Below are 26,318 nucleotides of genomic sequence, written 5' to 3' on the forward strand. Positions count from 1 at the left end.
ATTGTGGCCTAGTTACTGAGCAGATATGGGGCCTAAATGTTGGTGGCAATTCTTCCTGGATTTAGTTTGAAACTGCAAGTCTGAGGAAGCACTAAACCATGGGTAAGCAAACTAAGGCCCGGGGGCTGGATCTGGCCCAATCGCCTTCTAAATCTGGCCCGCGGGTGGGAAATCAGCGTGTTTTTGCATGAGTAGAATGTGTCCTTTTAATTTAAAATGCATCTCTGGGTTATTTGTGCGGCATAGGAATTCGTTCATTCTCCTCCCCCCCCCCCCCGCAAATATAGTCCGGCCCCCCACAAGGTCTGAGGGGACAGTGGACTGGCCCCCTGCTGAAAAAGTTTGCTGACCCCTGCACTAAACCATTTATGTCTACTGTGTCAGACTGGAAATAGGTTTAAGAGGATGAGCCTTCTAGCAAATTTTGTGGGAGTCAAGCAGAGTGCTGGCTAGAGTAGCTGCAAATATGAGGGAAGACAAAGGATGGAACTTAAAATAGATCTGCTTTGACAAACTAAAAAATTGAATCAGGCTTGTGTTTGATGCAAAATGTCTTATTTGTGTGTCAGACACATTACATTAACTCAGCTGGAAGAAGAGCCTAGGTTAAGGTAGGATTCTATTGTGGAGAGAGATGATATAAGGGTGAGAGGCTCATGGGTGCTAGAATTAAACCACTACTTAGGAATGGTATAATGGAGATATGGAAAATACTTAGTCCAGAGAACTGAGGCAGGTTTAGGTGCACAGCAGCCAGTGTTTGTGTAGTTTCCAAGTAAGGAAGTGACACCTGGGTTTTTAAAAAAAGCAAAATACCATGGCTGCTTCAAGCAGGTGATTATCCCTCATTCACTGCCAAGATGTCAGCCACATTAATATACTTTACCATAGCCACTATAAAACACAGGTGGCCTCTTGAGATATTAGGCTACAGGATGGACATTCTTCATAAACTGTTAATAAAGTCTTGCAATGATTGCCAGTAGAGTAAGCTAGTATGTAGTCTAAGATGTCTTGTTCCTTCTCTTTAAATTTGTTCCAATGCCTTCAACTTTGTCTAAAAGAAAAACATGCAAGTCACAATTAAACCTGCACTGCTTATGGAGAATGTGGACCAGTAAGACATACCGTATTTTTCTCTCTATTACACGCAGATTTTTTCTCCTAAAAAGGAAGGGGAAATGTTTGTGCGTGTTATGGAGCGAATGTGGGGGGGGGGTCCCTGGAGCCGATTAGGGGAGCGCAGGAACAAAAATCAATCCTGCGTTGTGTCGGAGAGCGAAACCTGAAAAGAGGAAGTGGTTGCTTTCCTGCATTCTGCCTCAGGGTCTTACTGCCCACCCTCCTCTGTTTCATTGCTGTGTTTGCTCAAACGGAACAAAGAGCAGGCAAAGCCCCTCCCCTCCAGGCAAGCAGAGGGGAAAGCAGAGGTCTTTCCTTCTAATTCCTCTCCGTGCTCCTCGCAGGCAGCCAGAAAACATGCAGGAGGAGAGAGAAAGCTGGCTTCGGTTTGTGGAAACTTTTGCCTTTCTTTCCTCCCTCCCGTAAAATCTCTCTCCTGCTTTCTTAGCCAGCTGCTTCTCTGCACACCGCTCTCTTGTCCCTTCTGTGTTTTTCCTTCACTCCCCACTTAAAATGTAGTTACAAAGCATGGATCCACATGGATCCTCAGGATCTTTGCATTGGGCCACCCCAAATTCACCATCAGATCACATAGCAGCCTGCCCCCCAAAAATCACACACCCACTGTTGCCTGGGGCTGCAATGGTGCAAAAACGTGGTTAAAAAGCATGGATCCTCAGGATCTTTGCATTGGGCCACCCCAAATTCACCATCAGATCACATAGCAGCCTGCCCCCCAAAAATCACACACCCACTGTTGCCTGGGGCTGCAATGGTGCAAAAACGTGGTTAAAAAGCATGGATCCACATGGATCCTCAGGATCTTTGCATTGGGCCACCCCAAATTCACCATCAGATCACATAGCAGCCTGCCCCCCAAAAATCACACACCCACTGTTGCCTGGGGCTGCAATGGTGCAAAAATGTGGTTAAAAAGCATGGATCCTCAGGATCTTTGCATTGAGCTACCCCAAATTCACCATCAGATCACATGTCTGTGGCCACAGCATGAAGCACAAAAATGATACATCCACTGTTTCATTCAGAATTTTTTTCCTTGTTTTCCTCCTCTAAAAACGATGTGCGTGTTATGGTCAGGTGCGTGTTATAGAGCGAAAAATACGGTAAGCGGCACACAGAGCACTACCAAACCATTCTACGTTCTAAATCTTAATCCAAAAATTGAGACAGAAGCCACAAACAGAAAACTCAAATTGTGTCCAAAAGGAAGAGTCAGTCTTTAAAGTTCCTTTAGCCAGGCTCCTGAATCTTCCTTTTTGACACAATTTGAATGAGTTTTCTGTTTGTGGTTTCTGTAGTAGATCTTGTACCTTGTTCTCTCAATTTTTGGATTATTAATATAAGATTTAGAACGTAGAATGGTTTGGTAGTGCTTTGTGTGCTGCTTATATGCTGCTGCTTACTGATCTACTACAAGAATTGTCAGCATAGGTTCATTTCTTCAATTTGGAGAATGTGGAGCAAAGCTTTCGGTCAGGAAATGTATGTAGCAAGTTGTTCTGATCTCTCACTAGAATGGGTGTACTTCAAACCTTGCAGTTAAATTATAATTTCATTTATGTCATAGGAGAGCTGCACTGTGGCTGTTGCTAGTTGACAAATTGTTCCATTCATAAATAGGGCTATAGCCCAATTTTACCTGTTTTCTTGAAGTCTCCTGCAACATTAATTCTGCCATTTTTCTTCCAGAGGGTTCCTTATTGTACAGATCTGTTGTCTCTGGCAGATAAGATTGATCAATACTCTGAAACAAATGACAAGGTCAGCTAGGATGTGATGATCTAATGTGTGGTTAGTTTGTGCTCTGAACGGTTACTGGTAACTTTTTTAGTATACGTGATTTCTGACAATCCACTATAAACAAGTCATCTGGCTCTGTTTTACAATTTGGCTGCACAGAAAATTGATAAATGGTAAACATGAAAGTGAGATTGGTTTTCTCCAGTGAGTGGTTAATTAGTATGCTCATCCTTTTGTTTTCCTGGGTGGAATGAAAAGTTTGTGATGATTAGATTCACTTAGCTAGTATACGTACCCCTGATGTATATCTAAATTCTTCATCCCATCTTCCATCTGCTATGCGCACAACCACAGATGCACCTGGCACCAACTGGATCTGGAAGTTTCAAACTATAGCATTAAGTACATTCTTTTATATGTGTGTGCTTGTTGAACAAGAATAATGGTGAAATGTTGGGGATAAAGTAGGGCTCACATGGATTGCAGGCACCTGTCATACCTGAGGCTGTTGAGGTTTTCATATAATTACAGAATATCCAAGTGCCTCCTTACTCTATACTGGAGCCTTCTACTCCAGGGTTAGTAGACCACATAAATGTTCCCCATTGCACCCAAATGAATCTGTAAAGCAGCGGTTCTCAAAGGGTGTGGCTAGAAGATTCAAGGACAATCAAATATTTAAACATTTCAGTGTAGTATAGTATCAAAAAAATTTTATTTGCAGACTATGGATAAATATATTTACAAAAACACTAATTTGAGTTTCTTTTCCCCCAATGTATTTCTTGCCAAACAATTTGGTATGGCGTGAGCAAGTTTTTATTCTGGAAGTGTGGCCGAAAGAAAAACATTTTAGAACCACTGGTTCAGGTAAATTTTCAATTTAAAGATTACATTATCAAGAAACATAGTCTTGTACATTGGTTTATCTGACTTAGCAGTCTTCTGCGAAGATCTCTCTGCAGCACAAACACACATTTCGGAATCCACTATTTTTTTACCATGTATTTGTATGATGGTGGGGCTGATGTTGCAAACCACCTTCTGTCTTGCTCCCAGAAATCTTTGCCAGCCATGCTCCTTGGAACTTTCTGTACTTGCAGTAGTGTTTGGGATAATTGGGATTTGTGTGGTCTACCTTTTGCATCAGTTTTTGTTACTACCCTGTATAATACGATCTAGAAAAGGATTGCAAGTGCTCCCCTTACTTCACCGTTTTACTTCTTGGATAAGTTTTGTGAAGCTACTGCTCTATGCTTAACTAGTCTCATACCTCTTTCTTTTGGAGCATGCTCTTCATAATGCTGCTGCATTTCCCTTCAGATAAGGAAGCCAGGATGATCTGTTAAGGAAAGAACAAACCTTGAACCAGAAAAGAACAAACCACCTACTGTTTCTTTGCAGCATTCTTTTAGTAGACTACTGCAAGAGATTCCTTAAGTGAGAGAAATAGTGAGAAGTGTTCCCAGAACAATACAAAGTAACATTATTGTAAAGCTTACTAATTTTGTACACACCCCAAACAACATCTTGAAATTAGAAACTGATTGCTGACTTTGGACTAAATTATAGTAGTGGGTAAAAACAAGTGGGGCAAGAGCTGGTGACACTTGAGCCAAAGATGGGATGGGGAATGCATAGTAGCTATAGGCACTGGTTTATTGCTTTGCACCATCACCACCTCCAAAAGCTGGGAGAACTAGTTGCCATTTGTACCCTTTGCCATTGCTAAGATATTTGCAGGCATTAAGCGTACACAAGTAGGGACTTCAGAAAGTATAGAAAGCTGTGGGGATGAGCCATCATTTCTTAACTGATGCTGCATTCACATAAAGCTCAAAAGTGGGGAAGTGGATAACTTTCAGCATGACAGAATGGTGATATACAGGTGATACAGGGAAACGTACAAAATATATAATGCCTGTGTGTGCGTGTGCTAATAAGTGCATGCCCCTGCCCAGCTGCTGGAATTTGATTGTTTTTGCAAGAAAATTGGTATGTATGTCTAACTTTTACCTGGTTGGTTAACTATACCTGACTGGGAGCCCCCTGGTATAAGGGCAGTTGGTAAATGCCAGTGTTGCAGTAACCTCTGGAAAACGCATGAAGAGCTGTCCATGCCCCACTTTTCTGAGTGTAATGTGACTGTTCCCCTTTTAGCATGACACTTCTTTGTGCTGCTTGGCATTCTTTTTCACCCGAGGCACATTGGGCAGGATTCACCACACCTTGGTACAGGTGAATAATAATGGTTGTATATTTATGGTAAACTCTGTGGGGACAGGTCTGAAAAACAGAAGTTGCAGGTTCTGAAAGGAAAGGCTGAGCCACCTGTTGTGTACAGGTTCACAAATTGAGTTTGGAAATATGGTCATCAGTAAGAAAGCTTACACTGTACTCCACCATGGGCAGACTGCCTCATTCAAAATCATGCCAGTTCTCCTTAACACAGAATTAAATTTCACATACCCGGAGCCCCCTGGTATAAGGCAGTGAGCAAATGCTGGTGATATGACATGTTTCTCTGTGTAAAAAATATTGGGCAGCAATGGATTTATGAAAGGAATGCACACACTTCCTTTATGTGGAACAGAAGTTAAGAACCCTGAGCCTCGCTGCTAGCAAAAATGTTTGAACCCCAGTAGAGTATCAAAATATAGGCTACAGATTTAGTAGGGATAGGTGGTACGGAATCAGCCTAATTATAGCAATACTAATTCACTAGAGAGAATTTCTACTTTGCTGAACTTTTCTGGAGCTAATATTTCTGCTTAAAACTCCCACCTAGTTACCTTCCACACAGTGCATCTTAGTTAACTGGTTACTAGGCTCAGGAGGCCTTTAGCCGTTTTGCTGTAGACTCTGCTGAATAAGACAGATTACTTGTGAAAAATACCAGATACCAGTGTTGAAATACAGATTGGTTCCTTCTTACAGCATGGGACCCATCTTACTGAAAGGCAACGACCTATCCTTTGCTGAGTGGAACACCCAGTGTCATCTTTTTTTAGTTGTAGGCCATTCTCAGAGTCCTGTGACTGAAGGGTGGCTTACAGAGTGACGAACAACAAAATAAAGGATGTGATACCTTGAAGCCATCAAGCCACACAGGCCATTGCTGGTAGCTGTTTTTGTCAAGCTCCTCAACAAAGATGGGGTAATCATACTTCAGCCATTGGGCCCCAAAGTAACATGCCCCAGGTGGATTGAAGCAGAATTGGGCAATTGTCAAGCCAGACCATGGTAAGTTCATGCCTCTGTCCAATGCAAACTGGAATACCACAGAGTTTAGATGTCAGTCTGGATAAGAGCACTGTACACACACACACACACACACACACACACACACACACACACACACAGCCAAGGCTTAATTTGCTCACAAACATGAAAGACTAAATTTGTTTCTCAACTATACCATTTCAAATTACTCTGACATGCCAGTTTTCTGTGAGCAGGGAATTTTTGTCCTTAGCAGTATGAAGTAATACAGCTAAGAAAGTCAACTTGTTTAGAAAATTAAGAATACTAGTGGTTTTCTTCAGAAGTTGATAAATGCCTGTTAATCAACATGTACCTAAAGGCACAGCAACAGAGACCAGGTTAAAGGTTGATAACTATTTTCAAGTGCAGAAATTTCTTAAGACTGGTTATAAGGAGGCAGAATTCCTTATTTCCATATCTCTGTATAGTATTCTATCCCAGTCATGTATAAAATTTTGTGTTAAACGGCATTTCTGTGAATGTGATAGCTATTCACCTTGATGCCATAGGTGGGAATGTATCTGGAGACATAGGTGAGGCTAAAAGGCTGTGGACTGCTGCCTGGCACCCGGGTTAGTTTCTGATGCATCCAGGTGACAATCTCATCTGTGCTTAAACTCTTAGGACCTTCAAGCTGGTGAACTATTTCCCGCACTGAAACAACAGACCTGTGTGAAACAAAAAGCTGTTTTTGCTGTGGCCCACAGTTATGGAATTCTATAATTATTTCCTACCAAAGTGTGTTGATGCATGGGGCGAGACCCTTGGCTCACCCTTCTGTTAATCTGATTTGAATGTAAGATGGACTGTTTTGTAAGGTTCCTTCTGCCCTTTGATTAAAAAAAAAAATCCAATCAATAGGCTCATCAAATACATAGTCCACCATAGAACACACTATAACAACTCATATTTTATGTATGTGACTACAGTGAGACCAAAAATTTTTAAAAGTAATAGTTGGCAGTCCTCTTAAGGGAGACTTTTCCACAATTGCTATGATTCCATCTTTTTTACTTCCATCCATCCTGCAACCACTGAGGAGACAGAAACTCAGTTTACCTGTTGGTCATGGCTTCATAGAAGCAACTTTCTCCTGCAGTAGGCTTGGCCGAGTCTGAGTAATAGACACCATCAGAATAGTCAGGCCTGGCCTGAAAGAGGCCCACTTTGGCCCAGTTTGCCTGAGGGACCATGCTTCTTTGTAAAGTTTGATGATTGGAATTTACAGGCGCCTTGATAAGCCTCACTAGCAGGGTTGCACAGGGCACATACCTACAGGGAAAGTGAGAAGACAGATATTAAGAAAGCTAGTTTGATGATAAGATGGGGAAGGAATTGGAAATGATGTAAGTGAGAGGGGCTCACCGTCCTATTGATGTCAGAGAGCTGGTAGAGAAGGGCTGATCTGGGCAGGGACTGTTGTGAAAAATACGGAGCTGATGAGCACCATCATTGAGGGAGACCTGAGGAAAACAGTAATCAACATCTATCCACAGACCCCTTTTTCCTCCTTCTTGGGAAACAGGTAATGGGAAATATATTGTGTTCCCCTCCTACCATTTGCATCTGAACTGTGGAGAGACAGCAAGATTTTTGGGTAGGGCTCCAGGTTACACAGCAGTTATGGTGGGATGGGATTTTTGGCATGGCACTAGAAAGCATGAGCATTAATAGTAAAAACCTATCCTGTGAGATCTAGTGGGAATGTGAAACATTGTTGTAGCACTTTGGTTGTCAGCAAAAGAATGAGAGTTCCTGAAATACCCATGAAGAAGGAAGGCATTTTCCTGCTGGAGCCTATCAGCATTATAAACCATGTCCTAACTTCATTTTCAGAACTGAGGCTGCTTCCCCTGAATTCCCCTTCAGTTAAATCACCTGGATCCCCTTGGCCTCTGGTTCAGGGGCTTTGTGTGTTCCACATTCCACAAAAACATTGAGAGCTGCCCAACCGATCTGGATGAGCTCAGAGGTTAAGTGATTGATGGAATAAACCTGTAAAATACCAAGGGACATTAGTTCATTCCCCCCTGGCAGCTAGACCCATAGTTCTGTTTTGTGTTGGAGGTGAGGTGGAGGTCAGGAAGATGTTGCCATAATGTCCTCCATTAAGAATATAATAGCACTGCAGAATCAGACCAAGGACCCACCTAGTCCAGCATGCTGTTCTCATAGTGACTAAATAGATGCCTATAGGAAGCCTGCAAGCATTCTGCTGTCTTTTGAAGACACGCCTCAGCCTGCTTACACAGGCATTCCCTTCATCTCGACCTGAGTCTCCAGTTTTAACTACTACTTTGTTTTAGTATACACCTGTTTTGTTGCATTTTAATTATGGGTGTTTATATTTTAATGTTTGTGCAACTCTTATATTTTGTAGGTTGCTTAGAAGCCTATTTTGGCATTAAACAGTAAATAAATAGCACCAACAATACTCTTCCCACTTGTGTTCCCCAGCAACTGGTATTCGGAGATATAATGCCTCTGCCACTGGAGCCATTAATAGCACCCAGTTCTAATATGATGAGAGAAGGAGAAAAATGTGTCTCTATCCAGTTTATCCTCAGCATTCATAATTTTATACCGCTCCGTCATTTGCCTCCTTACTCTTTTTTCTAAACTAAAAAGCCCCAAATGATGTAACTTTTCCACACAGGGGAGTTGTTCCAGCTCCATTCCAGGAAAGGAAAGATCCTTAACTTCCTAACTCTTGACCCCCCACAGGACATGCTTCATTCATTGGTAGCATTCTTTGCACACCCTTTACCCATACCAACACAAACCTTTAACAGAAGAGTTGCACAAGGCGCTATCACTGGCTCTCTGATTTCAACTGAGTAGTTGTAAAGTGGATCAAATATGCTGCTATTCAGGTCAATCCCAGTGCAAATGTCTGGCCCAATTCTGAAAGGAAGAAGCAGAAACAACCTTCAGCTAGATGTTTTCCATAAGAGGGCATTGTTAAGCTCCTCTGTTGTCGTGGCACCTTGAACTGAAGCAAAACCCTTTGCGTGCTTCAGGACATAGCCATAGAAACATTAAAATCGGGTAGGAGACTGAGGGTCATTCTGTCTGGAAGTCTTGCACAGACAGAACAATTGTGAGAGTGCCCCATTGAATCCCACCCATAGCATGTATGCAGCCTGGGAGAAGCAGAGGAAAGATGGCATTTTAGGGAAGAAAAACCCAGAGAATTGTTCCTCCTTACTGCATGAAATCACTGGTGAAGATGCGAGCAGTGACCCTGGTAACAGTGACACCATCAGGCAGGAAGCGGGCTCCATCAATGTATAGATCAAAGCCATCTCCAGCTCTGAAAGGCTCTACAGGAGGTGTCTCCCTGAAATGATGAATAAAAGCTTCCTGTGGGGGGAAAAGTTGTGATGATACTAAATTCTGTGTACCGTTCTGGTCACCTCACCTCATAAAGGATATTGTCATGTTGGAAAAGGTTCACAAAAGGGCAACCAAAATGATCAAGAGAATGGTGCAACTCCCCTATGAAGGAAGGCTGCAGATTTGGGACTTTTTGGTTTAAAGAAAATGTGCATGAGATGTGACACATGTTTATAACATTAAGCATGGCATAGAGTATATGGAGAAAAGTTATTTTTCCTCTCTCATAACACCAGAACTCCTGAAGACCCAATGAAGCTGAATTCTGGAAGATTCAGGACAGATAAAAGAACTGTAAACTGCAGTGCCCAGAATTCTTTGAAGGAAAGGAGGTTCTTCAGATACACTTTAAAGGTATAATACGTACGCAGCCAGATTGTGAAATGAGTGGAGGTGGAAGGTCTGTCCCAATTATCCCAAGCCCTGTAGGGACTGTAAAACCGTCCTTGCCCAGCACTCACATGAGGCCAGGTTTTTGCTGGGTCAAGTGGAGGTGGTGACTCTGGTGGGAAAGGCTGCTCAGGTTTCTGGGTGCTGAAGATGTGCAGTCTTAAAGTAGCATCACCATATATCTTGAAGTCCTGATGATTCTCTTCCATTGACTAGCAGCAAAGCATTTTGTGCAGATGGGAATGAAACAAGAGGAAAGCATAATAAGGCACAGCTTAAAACATGGGGCTTTATCCAGTGCATATAGCTCCACTGGCACAACATAAATTCCATTTCTTCTGCCCCCATGTGCTTCCACCGCATGCATAGCAGTGTTTTATTCCAGTGGAGCTGCAGCACTGGATATGGCCCAAGGAATCAACACCCAACAGAATGGAGGCTTAACCAATTATTCAGTCCTCTTAAGTATTACATACTCTTGCTTCCATATAAAATATTGCTCTATGAAGATTACAGTTGTAAGTCTTTACTAGAGTAAGCCAGTAAGGAGTGTTGCATAAATAAGAGCAGCAAGACTGAGCCAGTCATTAGATGTTTAACATCTCTTCAGCCTTTTGCTGGTGTATTAATATTGGCATACTTTACCTACCTGGTTAACCTTGGTTTGCTTTACAGGAGTGGACTTACCATCACTGACAGAGCTACAACAGGTGGCACAGGGCCATGATACAGAGTCAGTGTATGAGTCCCTGTGTTCCAGACAGGCATCCCAGGTTCCCCTTTCTTCATTGCACCTGTGCAAGCAGAATGCAGAAAACTTAATTCCTAGACTAGTAATAGGAAAACCTTAATTCCTGTGGGGAATCATAGCACCAGGCAACCAAAAATGCCTGCAGCATACCTGTAACCATCACTTTATGGGATTCATACATCTTGGTCAGTCTGAGCACAGCCCAGGCAGCCAGCCATTCATCACTCCCTATTAGTGGCTGGTGTTGAGGCTTGAATCCTTTGTCCCAGGGGGTGGGTGCTACCCTCCCACTGGGCCAGTGGTAAAAGCGAGCAATAAGGATCATGTCCTGCTGCGGCTCAACATCCCAGAAGGTTTCCTGAAGGAAACAAAAAGAAGCACTTCAGGTGAGCCAAGAGTAGTGCTATAATTTCCAGCACCTTCTACCCTTCAATTCCCTCTGCCATGCACCATATTCAAAAACCTCCTAACTGTTTTCATGGATTAGGAATGAGCATGTTTTTCTCTGAGCTCAGAACTGCTTTTACACCATTGGCAAGAAAACCCAAAGCCCATATTTTGCAAACAAGCAACATGAGTGCTTCTTATAGTTAGGCACGGACATCCACAAGAATTATCCCCAGGACTGGGAGAAGTAAATACTCCAAACCAATGTAAATACTTATCTAGCATCAGAGAACTGGTCTACCATTTCTGGTGCCTGAGTGGTGATGAGGTCTGAGCAAACTTGGCTTCTGAGAAACAAATACAGTGGTACCTTGGGTTAAGAACTTAATTCGTTCCGGAGGTCCGTTCTAACCTGAAACTGTTCTTAACCTGAGGTACCACTTTAGCTAACGGGGCCTCCCGCTGCCGCTGCACCGCCGGCGCACAATTTCTGTTCTCATCCTGAAGCAAAGTTCTTAACCCGAGGTACTATTTCTGGGTTAGTGGAGTCTGTAACCTGAAGCATCTGTAACCCGTGATACCACTGTACAGTATTCTAGTGCTTGCAGCAATGGTAGTGCTAAGTAACCATCCAATCAGTGCAAGGATAATAATCTGTCTGAGGACACTCTGTGAACTTCTCAGCTGGACTGGGATGTAAACCTAAGTCCATCTCCAAGCCTAATGCTCTCCTGCCAAAGCACCATTCTATACCTCCTGTTCTCCAAACACGAAGTAGCCATGTTTAATATTGGATCTCATGGAATCGGTGCAGTAATTCAGTCCCGAGTCCTTGGTGGCAATCACCTGAAATCAAGTTTGAGAAAAATGTAACACATGGTCCAACTTCCTTTTTAAGCTTTCTTGGTGTTTCTTCCTAAAACAATAAAGAACTCCGGGATGGAGTTCTTTAGAATGCTGAACCAGGGTGCCAGCTGAACACCACTATGACACTGGGGCTATTGACAGAGCCACACATGTTCCGTACCTGACCAGTTTTCTGATGGTAACCAGTTAGCCGGACAGCCCCATCTCCTGGTGGGGCGCCTTTTACTCTATCAAGGATGAACCCCAATTGTCTTCTTTCATTCTGCTGGGATTGTGGCCACTCGAGCACTGCTTTAATTTTCCTGAAATAATCAGAGGCTTATTAACTCACTGCTCTTCAGCTGTTGCCCCTGTCTTTCAACAGCAAGCAGCACCTTTCCCCTTCTCAAACAGCAAAATGGCAGTTCCCCACCAAATCAGAACCTTGCTAGATTAAGCAATAAAGCTGGGTTACAAGAAAAGTAGAGAGCAATTGATCCAGTACAATTATGGCAGCCCAGATTTCCATCTTTACCACTTCTGAAACAGTGTCTCTCCTGGATCCTTTCCTCTTCTAAATAGGTTGGATAAAACTTCTTCAGGAGACCATGAGGAAGTTCTTTCTCTAGCCAGCAGAAGGGCATTTTGCTGTGACATCAAATACAGTGTATATACTGTATATCTGGCTATTCAAGCCAAGTAGAGCAAGCGTCTCATTGCCAATTTCTATTGTGACAGCATAATGTGGAGAGAAATATAATACAGTATACCCCTGCAAAGGAAAAGCCAAACTATACTTCGTATTTACCTAGGAAGGTATGGAGAAGCCTTTGGTTTCTGTTTCTGGGTGCTGCCAGTGCCACAGCCAGAGAGGTAACAGGGAGAGATGGGGGGAAATGAAAAAAAAAGAGGGGAAGGTTGATGTATGTGAGCATACTGCAGCACAAAGGCCAGAAAGGGGTTTCTTGAAGAACCATATATACTGCCCAGCTGGGTGTTAGGGGAGCAGAGAAGGAATGTTAAAGGTAGTTGATTATATAGGGGAAAGAGTAAGTAAAATGTGACAAATAAGAAAGGACATAGGAAGGAAAAATACTTTTGCTGAGTTTAATTTATATGCATGAAGGCTCCTCTTGGGAAGATCTGGTGAATCATGTGTACAGTATTTCATTAGCAAGCTACAGGTCAACTCTGCAACATGCAAAACTGAAATAGGCTCATACCAAATAATAAGTCAGCCACCACAAGCTGGAGACTGGCATGAGGTAGTCTAAAAAGATGGCAGAAAGCTGAATGGAATCTTTCTACCTGATATCTTGGGTCAAGTACTCCATCCCTACTCCTTTTCTGTATCTGGAGTGAGCAATGGTGTTGCACCTCCCTTTTTCAGTAGCACATTCTCGACAAAATTGCCATTGAAAATATTAGGCACTGAAAGTAATCACCACAATATTGGGAATAAAACTGAATGAGGACCAATACAAGTAAGATTCTCAACTACAGAAGAAGCCATGTTGATGTGGAACAAAATAAGGCAATAGGTTTATGGCTACTGAATGAAGAAAAAGACAAAGAAGAAAGAAGCACAGAGTCTAAAAGGAAGTAAGCTTGGGGGCTGCTTCTCTTGTTATACTGTTTATGAATAAGTTGCTTCAGAATCATTTCCCTCTTTGTTTTATCGCTCTCTAATCTAGGTGACATATGGGGCATGAATATGAAAGTAGCTAGTGTGCAATTATTTGTTTTTCTTATTATGTACTAATTGTTGTTGGCATTCATTTGTCTCGGGAGACAATGGAGGAATGCACCTTTGGAGGTGAAGTCAAACTGTTGGAAGGCTGCAACTCCTGTTGTGGCTGTAGAGATGTGGGAGAGACATATTTTGTTAAGTTGCTAAAATCACTAGGCACAGTACAATGGTTTTAAAAAAGAAGGCATCCTACAGATTCGCACCAGTTTTAGAGCCCACAAACAAAGGGATGCACTTATTGATGAGCACATACGGAAGGAAACATCAAAGACAGCAAGCAGCTTCTAAAGAAACAAAAATAGAAAATGTTACTTCTTGGTAGCCTACATTTATTGGTATTGGCCTTAGCCAATTCTAAAACTTAGACTTTACTAAGCCAGGGTGGCCTCTTACATACATGACAGCCAGCATTTCCTACCTAAAGGAAATAGGAAAATGTTGACATTTTCCATTGGCAGAAGCCTCCTTTTTCAAAGAAATTCTAGATGAGTGGGAAAGGATTAACCTCTGGGGTACTGACCAGAACAGTTTATAGGTGGTAGGGACAGAACCACTTTAAAAATATAATTTAGCAGATGTTACCAAGATGCTTAGAATTTTCAGAGGGGAATGACTCTTGCAGTCGCTGAGAGAACCTTCTTGTTGTTGTTGTTGTTGGCATCCCTTGATGTCACTAAAATATAATACACTTAAATATTATCCAGTGGTGATCCATTAAAGATTAAAGAGGGAAGAGTTGCAGAATTGATCACTTCAAAAGGGTGGATGGGGCACTAATTCTAAAGGAAGAGGGTGACTATTTCAGCAATATTTTTTGTGGGGGTTTTTTGTTTGCATTTCACAAGCACTTCAAGTACATGACTTCCAATATAAAATAATCACACTGAAATTGACTCAGAGGAATAATTAGAAACATGATCCTATCAGCCTACTTTAATAGAGGCAGTTTGGTTTTAGAGAGGATTTTTGTATTTTTGTATTTTTTTTAGGACTAAAAAGGTGCCTGTTATATCCTCTCCAATGCATAAACCAAGCCAAAGGCAGTGTCCTCAGCATTTGCTAATGAGGCAGCCTCTGAATATAGGATGTTCCAGTTAGCAGCTATTGATGGACTAACGTGCCATGAATGTGTGAATGTCTTTAATCTTGTAGTGATGGACATGGACAGACACACACAACAAGGAAGACTCTAGATAATCATGACAGAAGAATTACATTTTTAGGGATCATATGTACAAACAGTTATTCTGAACACATTTTGGTGTTCTGCTGCCAATGGGAAGGTCAGGAGAAATCTCTCCTTGTGGTATGGTATAGTCCGTGGAAAGAAAATATTAATTGATGTTGTGCTTTAGTTTATATGGTCAGTTGCAGGCAGAGCAGACTATAACTATCCTCTGCTGTGCAGATGGGTAAGTACATCCAATCCTGTCACCACCAAAACCTCATGCAGATGCACCCTTAAAAACAGCCCCCATATCCTTAATTAAAAATACAGAGAAAATCACAGACGTGAGTGGATTAGAGATGCATAATCTTTTAGTTGTTTCATTTATACACAAAACACACAGAGACGTATACAAAGGAAGACAGTAGGCATTTCTGTGCTGACTTATCTTCGTTAGAAGGAAAGCCTAGTCCTGAAAGGAGAAAGGGGTGGTCTTCCTCCTTTCTCACCTTTTATTGGGTTTGTATTGGAGAGGCTGTTCCTGATCAGGAGGAGAGTCAACAAAGCCAGTGTAAGGAGGGACAGAGAAGAACAGGCTGGTGGGGGCAGGGTGGAAAGAGCGCTGGGCTGCAGGAAAGTCTGTAGGGGGTGCTGTGCAACTGGACACCTGCATTTGAAAGAACAAAATACAACAGGATTAAACAGGTGAGGCGGGGTAGCATGACAAGCAAGGCGAGGGCAGTGTAAATATACTGGGGGTGAAAGGAAGGCTTCCAATCTCCTGATCCTACTTTTCAAATGTTCCTTCCAGGGAGAGTTTGCCATCCACCTGCCGTCATTTCTACAAACCACCTTGCTTCCACTCAGTATTAGCATTGGAATGATGGAAATTTAAAACTTGCTTTCGCCTCTCAGTAATACAGTACTAATTTTATCTGGAAAACTTTAAGCTTTTGTTTCATGATTTCCAACAATTTGGGTCCTTTTTTTTTTTTTTAGATGGAACCAGTTGTGCTGTATGATGCACTTGCTGGGCCCAGGATTGTGCAAGTCAGTGCAGGAGCAAGGGTGGGAGAGCACTGGATTGGTAGCAGCAGGTTTAGATGTGTATGCTTGTTCCTGCTGCCACCAATCCAGTGCTTCTCCTATCCTCTCTGCCATGCTGCCTCACTGTGTTTGAGAGACTGGTGCAGTGGTGGCACCCCATCTCACTGGGACACTACTTGAGAACCTTGGACTTTTCAGTTGAGTGACAGATAGAATTATTTTTTGTGCTAGGAATTAAAGTAGCTACTTAATTGTTGAATTAGTTATTAATTCATCTGGAGTTTTATATGAATGTGCTAAATAGTTAATAGCTGGGATTTTAAAAGGCTTCAGTCACATGGTAGCATACTTCATTTATTCCTTTGAAATATCTAATTAATACATTTTCACTGAGTTTGCTCTTAGCCTTATCTTCCATGGATACTGGATAGCTTTAACCTCCAGTTCAGCTATCAGTGGCTACTACTAGTTACGATGGCTATAACCTCCAGGATCAGAGGTAGTATCCCACCAAGTACCAGTTTTGGGGGAACAGGAGTGGGAGGCTATTATTGTGCTCATGTTTTCCTGGTGGTTTCCCAACTTTTCACCATTTATCTATTATTTCAAATTGTCTTTCTTTTTAGTGTCATTCTGGTTCTCTGCAGCAAATAAATATTGAGGACACAAAGAACCTGTTTTTCAGAATCTGCCCTCAAGCAATGCTAACTCGAAAAAGAGTTAAAAATAACTTCGAAAGAGACAATAATGCCATGCAGTTCAACTCACTGTAGGAGGGTATTTGTACAAGGAGGCATTGCCTGGATGAATCTCTGCCATCGACTGCATGTCAGCATCTCTTGCATTCACTAGTCGCAAGTACAGCTCTGCTTTACCCAACTGTGAGGGAAAAACAAGGTGTGGTCTGGTTGGGATTAAAACAGATGCGAAAATAACTGAAGACAATATTGGACTAATTTATCTTGATCTGGCCAAGGTGTTCTGAGGAACAGCCATCATTCCAGGAATGTTTCTATTCAGTCAATGAGGCCTGAGATTGAACCTGTCTCAAATCAGACCCAGCACAATGCAGAAAGTAGGTGCTCAGTGTTAAGTGCCAATGTTAATGGTTCACCATGAGTCTCCTGAGAGCACGAGCATGACACTCTCCCTTCATGTTGGTCAGGAAATAATTTTCTGGGCACTCAGCACTGACCCTTGCTAAAGGTCCTCACCTGGGGCACACCATTCAACTGTTCTGGAGTGAGGCTTGGCTTCATAGGAAGCACTCGGATGGGGATCTTCCAGCGCCCACACATCACTTGATGTAGATGGTCAAAGATGTTGATTTTGGCCCACCCCCTGGGGGCCAAATTCTGGATCTCCAGCCCATAAGCATCAAAGCCTCCAGATGCTTGAAGCTCGGTTATGAGGGTGATGGTGGTTGAAGGAAGGACTCTGAAAAGCAAGCACAGACAAAGGTAATACATACAAGCCTACCTTCTTCTCTACAAATCTGAATACAGAGTTCACTGTAGCCATGTTTCACATGGGGGTTTGGCAAAGAAGACTATCTTCTATATGACACTAACGTATCTGACATCTAAATAAGAACAGACAAGAATCTGGCACGTGCAAAACTGGACTGAAACAGCCTATTTTATGGCAATCTGAAGCTCATACTAATCCCCAGAGCGAGTGGTTCCCATGCCAAGATGATAGGGCCCTGGGTCTTCTAATGGGTCAGGATAAAAGCAGTTCATGAGAGATGGTCTTCTTTGCATTGTTGTTTAGAAAGGAATCTTCTACTCCTTATCATTGCATTTGTCTTGAGCATTATTTTGCTGTACACTATATACATTGAAACAATGAAAACAAATAACTTTGCCAACTGGGAATGGCTGCCCAGATAATGACCCGGGAACAGAAGAGAGGAGATGTTATGGCAAAAGCCACTGAAACTCACCTTGGGACTAGTTGCCTAGCTGCTAAGATGGCACAGCACCCTCTTTGCCCATCAGTCACATACTGTGGGTATTGACCCATATCAGAGGAGACAACGGGCAGTGGGGTGGGCTTGCCCAACTCTTGCCCATTGCGGAACAGGCCAGAGACCAGGCAGACTTGATAGAATGTGGGATCCAGGCCCAAAAGAAAATCATAGAATATCACAAAGCCAGACCTGTAGAGAGATGATAATTTGTCACACTCATGTAATAGTTAACACAGCTTGCATGCCACCCCAATCTGAGTGAAATTCCAGGGGTTCTAGGCACTTCCAGGAATTAGGAGGGTTTAGGCATACAGCCTATCTCCCACCACCCCAAACTCTTAACAACAGCTATTTTCTATGAGCTGGCTGCAGTCCAGAAGACTCAACAGGCTAGATTCCAAAATGTGTCCCTAGGAATGGTATTAGGATGGAAAAAATGAACATCTTCACTTTACATGGCAGGGTCTACAAATACTCCATGCAAGAATGAGACAGAAAAATAACATATGCTGCCCTCCCCCTAGCCCAACCCAGAATGATACAGGTAATAGAAACAACATACGCCGGATCATATGGAGCTGGTCCCAGGGCATCAGAAGGGTCCAGGAAGTACCGGCTCATAGCTGTGGCAGATGCTCTCATGGGGTCCTATAGCAGGCAGAAATATGAGAGCTGTTTTACATTTCCAAAGAATAGAAAAAGGAAATACCAGCATCAGTCTTAGGGGGAATAGTGAGGCTTGCTGCCTCAAGGAAACTCTTAAGAATATAACTCAACAGCTTCAGATAAATCATTCACCCTTGAGCAAAATGGTCAGCATATTTGCAACGAGCAGAGCATGAACCACTGGATGCATCTTTCTGGAGTGAACACAGATATGGAGAGAGCCAACCACACAGGATGATAGCTCTGAATTATTAAAACTATAGAAGTATTTTTATACTATTTCCGCTCCAAAAGCAAATATTCAGTATGACTTTTGCCTGAGGTTTCCCAAGTTAAAGGGGCACTAACCATGTTACTCGCTGGAAAGGTAGGGTCAGGCAATCCAAGAAGATGCTGAGGAGGAGGAGGTGGCAGGGGGGGAGCTATAGGAGGTGGCAGGCGGGGTAGTGGTGACCCCCTCTTGGGATGTCTTAGCTTCATCCTCTCTGTGTCATGTCTCAGGCTGCCAATCTCTGCATGCAGCTGAGCCATCTCTGCCATGTGTAACCGCTGCAGTTGCGCCAGCTCTGTGCCTGAAGACCCTGATGAAAAAGAAGATGAGCACGGGGAGCCCATTAACGCAGCAATACACCCATTATTGCTTGTGCCAATACTGGGAAATAAATCCTTATGAGGTGGGACAAGAGCCTGTATATTATTTATCTGGCTTTTTGTAAAAACAAAGCCAGCTCAATATCCTTATTTGTTTTTGCTGGACTGGCACTACTGAACATTTCAGATACGTCTCCAAAATTGTATAGTGACTGCAACAGTAGCCATGACAAGACTACAGATATTGAATACAAGGACATTTAGCTGTGGAAATGTTGCCCCCTTCCTGCCCAACATTTCAAGGAGCACCTTGGGCCATTAGCAACCTCCATACTGCAGATGGGGTGGTCTTGAAAATTTGGGGTATGTTTAGGATCACGAAGAAAAAGGACCTGCTTGGAAACCCCGGCAGTATAATCTATGTGTCAAATGAGTAGATGAGATTTGGTGCATTTAGTTTAGGAATTGCTTCACATAAAAGGAGTTCCAAAGTGATTTACAGGGATAACAAACAATATCAATAAAAATGCATTAAAACAAAACAAATATACTAGAAATGTTCATCCACGAAAAACCCAACAATGTAAAATAACTACATCCCACCTTGAATAAGGATGAACATAAAAAATAAACAACCAAACACCAGACCTTAGCACTGCCCAAATGCCCAGGAGAATAATGAACCACGATCTGGTTGGCAAGCACACTGCAGTAGAATACTCAGCCCATCTCTGCCATCTTTCATGATTTCTTTCCATAATGGACGACTATAGAGGCTGAATTTCGCCAGGAGCAAACAGATCTGGTTACTGTCCAAAGAGAACACTCTGCACTTCCACTTAAACCTCCAAATCAAAGTGCCCCAAATCAAAGTGATTGCTTAGGTGATATATATGCCAATGCCCTGAATTGCAGAGATTGATGCCTGCTACCGTATCTTAAACTTCTTTGGCCCAACTTCAATAGAGTAGGCTATGGTCCCCACCATCTTCTATTTTCCTTCTGTCCTTCAGGATCTTCAACTTTAATATCTCATCTTCCAGCCTCTGGTTCTCCAGCTCAACAGACAGGAGCTCAGCATCCAAACCCCGTGGGTAGGAGTTTGGGCTACCTTCATGTTCTGCAATGTCAATAAGAGCCAATCAAGATGTGAAAGAGCGAGAAGTATTTACCAAGGTTTCTCAATCTGCATAATCAGCAAATAATCATTTGGCATCATACACATTTATGATAGCACATGAGCTTTGTAAGAGGACCATACTGTCCAGTGGAATTGATTCTCACTTGGCTGTGAATAGTAAAGCCTTTCTGAGCTCAAGGCCTAAAGGCAGGGATAGCCAATATGATGCCATCCAGATGTTGGACTATAGCTTCCATCATCCCTGAGCATTGACCATGTTGACTGGGGCTGATAGAAGTTGAATCCCAACAGCATCTAGAGAGCATCACATTGCCCCAAGGGTCCAAGAGTCAGCCTAGTCTATGATACTGTTATGAGTTGGGGTGGGGGCAGGAAGTAGGCTGTATGTGAGATCCTTCTAAATCTAACCTGGATCCAGCAAATGTTAAAATATAAGCCAGGCTACCTTCTTGTGTTGAGGTGATAACCTGTGTGATGGGCCATTAAGGTAAACAAAGGAAAGGGGTTCTTTGTGAGATGAGTAGAAGGACAAATCCAGAGTTGAAAGTTGCAGTGATGTGAGCTAGAAGCTAGAAGGAAAGAAGCAAAATGGTTGTGAGAGCCATGCCTAATTTCTGATGGCCAGCATTCAAGCCTGTGGCTATGGAATAAACAAATCTGTTTTGGGCTGATAATGTTGTGAGCTCCTCTATTGTAGGCTCAGGTGTTTTGTGTGTGTGTGTGTGAGTGTGATATCTATCTATCTATCTATCTATCTATCTATCTATCTATCTATCTATCTATCTCATAAAGACACCACAGTCTCCATAATTTCAGACTACTCAGATATTGGTGTGGCATGCAACACTACAATATCCAAGTTTGGAGAGAATAAAACAGGGAAACAAAGCTCACTCTTCTTTCTGCCCTTGTGCTCAGGCCTTGCTCCTACTTTCTCCAGGGCTGTGGCCTCCACCTGCAGCTCATACATCTGACGGAGGATGTTATGGTCACTGCCTCCCCCCTGCAAATAAGCCAGGTAAAGTGCCCTGCAGGGAAACACAAATGCATCATCAATTTATTGGTGCTATTGCTAGATTTTCTCCTTATGACAGCATTTCAAAGTCTTTATTAGCTCGGGGTGGTGGGGAATCAAAGGAACTATTTTTCCTGGCATGAAGATGAATACAGCTGGGCTTGCTGAACACCTGTATTTCAAGAAGCTGTGCAACATGGTGGGAAAAGGGGATGGCAATCCTACTAACTGTGCCCACTGGAAGAAAGTTGTTTCCTCTCTCATCCATTGAAAAATATCTGTTTCCCATCCACCCAGAGTAGCAACTTGCAACTGCAGAGCTTCCCAAAAGTGGGACAGAGAGGAATCCAGGAGAAAGCTCCACAGGCAACAAACAGTGAAAGATCTAATAAATTGATAGTCAAATAATTCTGTTTACAGAAAATATTGTCCCATTCAGTCTTTCAGCTCCCTCCCTACTCACTGTATCTCTGAAGAGAGGGGTCCAACTGCTGCTGGAAATGACATAGACTTGAAGACCTTCTTCTCTATGTTGCCCTCAGCACTGTCTGTCTGTCTGTTGATGGGGGATTTGGGTTTGCTTCTAAAAAAACCCCAATAAGGCGTGTGAGTGTCATTTTGCTTTTTTCTATCAGTGATAATACTTGCTTCCCACAATGCTTGAGTCATGGATAGACTCCCCAAATTGTCTTTTTGACCTTTTCTGACTCCCTTATTCCACCCTCAGATAGGTAATGATCTTAGGCTTCTCCAGCCTTTGATGGAACTCCATCCATTCCCAGAAATGGTCCCTCTTTGAGCCTTACCTGGTCTCTGCTGATACCTGCAGGAGTTCCACTTGTTTCCGCAGAGCATCCAAAGCCAGTTGGTTTTTTCCCTCCTGGGTAGTCAACTCCACCAGCAGCTGTTCAATATGAGATGTAGCTGAGTTCCCTCGTTTCAATTCGGACAGGCGCCTATGGATCTCTGGATAAACAGAAAATTTGACACACTTTACTGGAACACCTAGACCAAGTCAACATATTTCCAGAGGCTCCCTGAATTGGATTTCCATGCAAAATATAGGTACATAATTTCTCTCCATTATCCTGTATCAGAGCCCTGATCTGCCTAGCTGGGAACACTTTATCCCTGGTGAATTAATATGCATCCTTTGTCCTAGTTCTCAGAAACACTTGATAAGGAAAGCAAACCTGCACTTTCTATGTACTAAAGATGGCAGATGTGTGCTTATTACCAGTACTTAATACCCTACCCCCCCACCCCACTCTGACAATAAAATAAAAATATTACATATAGAAAACTTGCATATCAGGGAGAAGGCTAGGGTATAAATATATTCCCTAAAATGATAGTCTTCTATATGCAAAATGGGTTTTGTGTTGTTGTTTTGTATGGAGGAGAATTCGGTCATGAAAATCTTCACGCACAGTCTGAAGTGGAACAGTCCGGACACAGGTTTACCATGTCATCTGCTGTTTCTGAGGACTTGGCCTATGCATCCTCCAAATATACGTAAGTAGACAATAAAGCTCTCAAGTACAAAATTATCTGTCGGTAGTATTTGTGGATGGGTCTAACTGCCTCCTTCCCTTCTGTAGAACTTGTGGTATCATGAGCCTTGTGTATCAGGCCTGGCCATTTGCTGGATAGTGGTGGCTGTTTGCTCATCCTTTATTGTTTTGAACTCCAGGTCATTCCCTTTACCTGAAGCAAGAAGGCAGTAATCTAGTAGGTACTCTCATTCTCTTACCATCCTTCTGCTGCTCCAGGTACTGGTTTCTGGCCTGGATATCTGCCAAATGGCGCTCATGTTCTTCTGCCATTTGCTGTTGGCGCTTCCAGTATTCCCGCTGGTGTCTGTCGTTATCCTAGGAGTCAAGGAAAGATGACAAGTTTGATATGTTTGATATGCCAGTGATGCAATGCTTCAGAGCTAAATGCCCATGAGAAATGGTATGTTGTGGTGAATTAATTGTAAATTCCAGAAGAAGTGATCTCGGCATGCCCTCTACTGAAAGCCTGCATGATTTAGTGGCAGAGTGCTGGGCTTAGATGTGAGAAACCCAGATTCAAATCTCCATTCAGCTTTGGGTAAATCACACTACTTCCTAAGTGGTAAAGCTTAAAACTGTTCTCTAAATTCCTTGTAAGGAAAGACAGGACACAGCCATTACAAAAATAATATCATATTGGAATGGATTTCAAATATTTATCTCATGAACAACTACCACTAGCATATAACACCCTGCTTGTAGGATTTGCATTGGCTACTAATCTGTTGCCATGGCAGGTTACTGGGAAGACCACCGTATCCCTTAGATCACTGTGGTCAGTGGGAGAGTTTATCCTGCAAAAGATCTCAGGTCTGCTCCACATTAACTCAGAGCAGAGCTTTTAGTGTTGCTTCCCCTGTTCTGAGCTATGATCTGCACTTTCTGGTCTGAAAATGGAACAGCACAGGAAGGAGCTCCACATGGCAATGAGTTTTTGTAAAGTTGTTCCTCACACAATTATGGCAATTTTAAGCACTCCACTGCAATCCAGAATAAAAATTGCTAGAAGCCTGCAACATTTTTAAAGAAGTCTTTAATCACTGTTTTACCTCTGCATGGAATGTCCTGAATGTAGGAAGAGTGTCTTCCAGTGACATCCTCAGTTTGTGGAACTGTGAAAGGGAAGAATTCCTTTAGTGATTTAGTGATTATTACTGTATTATAATTACTACTACAACTTATTACCCACCCTTCACCCCAAGGTTCCAAGGTGGGTTACAACAGCTACAACACAATATTAAAAAGATCTTGAAACAACTTATTCAAGTTATGGGTGCTAATTAGGGTTTGTTTATTGTTTTATTTAAGGTTGCCAGCTTATTTTCTGGCAGGACTATTGTGTCTTCTGCTGTGTGTTAAGCAGAAATGATACAGGTGAAGCTTTTCCATCACTCTGTCTCAGTGACAGGAAAGGTTTCACCTACTGAATTTCTTACAGCTGTCCAAAGAGGCCTGCATTTCCATTGGCAATCTTGCTGTTGGCACATCATATAGAGAAAAGAGCTGCTCTCTTCCATTCTTTTTTACTGTTGGTGAACACAACGCTAATAGAATTTCAGATGGAACTCGAGAAAATCAACACTAGTGGCCAAATTCTCTGAATCTATAGGCCAATGTTTCATACAACCTTTTCCATGCCAATGTTACTAGTTGACCTTTCTAAGCCTAATGGTAAGTTTGTCAAATGCTCTAAAAACACGTCTAGCGGGAGACTGCAGCTTATTGTCCCTTAGCTCAACTGAAATGTTGGGGTGAGGGAGCTTTCTGAAATGCTTGTAAGAAGTGCATAAGCTGAAAGCTAGACTTGTGGTGCTGTACTCAGATGATGAGCCCTTTGTTTCATCAGCTCAATTTTTCATCTGTGGTGACAAAAAATAAAAAGGCATCAGAGATGAGGGGAAATAACCTAAGTGTTTGAATGAATTAACTACTAAGTAAAGTAGTTTAGAATGGAAGTACTGTAAACAGAGAATCTATGATGGAGCAAAGATCTGCGCTCCTCTCTTCTTTTCTGCAGTACCTCTTCAGTCAGTTTCTTCAAGGCCTGGCTGTCTGAAACACTTCCTTTATGATCAAAGCTTCTGGAGTGGTGTGCTTGTTCCTCATATTCCCCATCCAAGTGATGCTTCTTTGTTTTTGGTGCTTGTAGCTGATGATGCTGTGCCATAGAAACCACCACCCAGAAAAGAAAGCCAATAAATGGAAGGGGGTGTCAGGAAAATATATTGTTACTCAAATGCAAATTCATGGAAGCTGAAAAATCTAAACAGAAGGCTTCAAAACCCTCTCAGTTCCTGAAACACCTCAAAACTGGGGTGGGGGAAAATCTAGGCACACCTTCCTCCGTCTGCTGTATGTGTACATACACAGGAAAAAGTTTAAAATATTGGTGGCTTTTTTGCATGGCTGGAAAAGCCTTATACGCCAATGGGGTCAGCAAAATTGCAGCACATAACTTTCCCCCTCCAGCACACAAGCTAGTAGGTCCCAAAATGTTGGGGGAAAGTCTAACAAACATTGCCTGGTCTTTACCATGCTGTCTGGAGTCTCTGCTTTCTTAGGTTCTTTCCCCTTACAGAGGGCTTGCCTGTTTCGGTATCTGGCATCAGATGCAGTCTCCTCTCCAATGCAGAATTTTTCCATGTGCTTCTCTAGCAGCCGCCTGGAGCGGAATCCCATCCCGCAGTTGGCACAGTGGAAAGCCACTGGATCCGTCATCACGAGGAGTGACTGCTGCTGCTGTTTCACAAAGGGTGGCGTTTATTTGGACGGCACTGGGCACTTGTTCTTCCTTGCAGGAAAGGACTACAAGAGCATATGGAGTTTCTATAGTTGCTCTGCTGGTAACTGGCAGGCGGTGCTAGCCTGCCAAAATGATGCAGCAAAGTAGCCCAGAGTGATTGGAATAATCACCATGGCAGTAGCTACTGTTTATGTTTGCTGTTACCTAAGATCTGTTAAGGAGAGGAGATTTGTGTGTGCACCTGGTCTCTATTTGCTTTTTATATTTCTGACAGGGCCCTTTATTGTGATAGCCCTCTGTAATATCTGGCCTGGATTGTGTGCTACTGCAAGCCTAATCCACAAGCACTTCAATAAAAATGTTTATGTACATATAGTCCATTCCTAACCATATGTACAAAGTGGAAAAAAGTTTATGACATGGAAAGGTGTAATAATAAAAAGGCCTAAAGTAAATGCAATACATAATATTAACCAAATCAGTAAGAGCTGTTACAGGGAAACTCTAAGTGCAATCTGAGAATCCATGAAGTAGCTGAGTCTATATACCTGGTTGGGGTGTCAGCCACCTCCCTGCATCAGTCACTAGAGGGGAGGGACAGTTAAGGAGAGTGTATGTTCTTAAAGCAATTCCATTCTTCTTCTGTTGTTTATATGCAGGAAAATAAAGGCTGTCCCTACACTCTGGCATTCGTGCATACATGGGTCTGTATCCACGCACACATTTGTGCGCCTTTGACTTGGAAAAGGTTC

At 42.6% G+C, this 26,318-nt stretch overlaps 1 protein-coding gene and 1 long non-coding RNA gene across 2 annotated transcripts; one reads left to right on the forward strand and one right to left on the reverse strand.

Moving 5' to 3' along the window:
- Positions 1 to 293: 293 nt before the first annotated feature.
- CCDC17 (coiled-coil domain containing 17) lies at positions 294 to 25,623 on the reverse strand. The gene is made up of 31 exons (XM_077928788.1): positions 25,356 to 25,623; positions 24,844 to 24,981; positions 23,873 to 23,935; positions 23,021 to 23,138; positions 22,074 to 22,233; positions 21,731 to 21,850; positions 21,147 to 21,280; positions 20,097 to 20,231; positions 18,869 to 19,101; positions 18,417 to 18,502; positions 17,828 to 18,043; positions 17,097 to 17,319; positions 16,651 to 16,761; positions 15,345 to 15,502; positions 12,099 to 12,240; positions 11,825 to 11,917; positions 10,835 to 11,042; positions 10,621 to 10,727; positions 10,005 to 10,145; positions 9,356 to 9,510; positions 8,931 to 9,051; positions 8,026 to 8,142; positions 7,513 to 7,610; positions 7,207 to 7,419; positions 6,644 to 6,815; positions 5,972 to 6,154; positions 4,918 to 5,169; positions 4,157 to 4,225; positions 3,179 to 3,259; positions 2,783 to 2,887; positions 294 to 1,057 (listed from the first exon to the last, which is right to left on the reverse strand). The coding sequence occupies exons 1-31, from the start codon at positions 25,539 to 25,541 to the stop codon at positions 1,028 to 1,030; spliced, it is 4,368 nt and encodes a 1,455-aa protein (XP_077784914.1). The 5' UTR covers positions 25,542 to 25,623; the 3' UTR covers positions 294 to 1,027.
- LOC114599103 (uncharacterized) lies at positions 3,251 to 16,817 on the forward strand. The gene is made up of 4 exons (XR_003707243.2): positions 3,251 to 3,753; positions 5,895 to 6,126; positions 9,780 to 9,897; positions 16,509 to 16,817. It is a non-coding gene; the product is annotated as an uncharacterized LOC114599103 (long non-coding RNA).
- Positions 25,624 to 26,318: the final 695 nt, after the last annotated feature.

Source organism: Podarcis muralis, chromosome 5 (genome assembly GCF_964188315.1).
Source record: "Podarcis muralis chromosome 5, rPodMur119.hap1.1, whole genome shotgun sequence".
Classification (NCBI taxonomy): Eukaryota; Metazoa; Chordata; class Lepidosauria; order Squamata; family Lacertidae; genus Podarcis; species Podarcis muralis.

Bases quoted from the DNA above. Each gene is read 5' to 3' on its own strand.
- CCDC17 (XM_077928788.1), bottom strand. From the start codon at position 25,541: ATGACGGATCCAGTGGCTTTCCACTGTGCCAACTGCGGGATGGGATTC. The intron at 17,320-17,827 runs GTGAGTTTCAGT...CTTGCTTTTCAG, and splicing joins GCTAGGCAACTAGTCCCAAG to AGTCCTTCCTTCAACCACCA. The intron at 6,155-6,643 runs GTGAATAGCTAT...GTGGTATTCCAG, and splicing joins TTCCCACCTATGGCATCAAG to TTTGCATTGGACAGAGGCAT.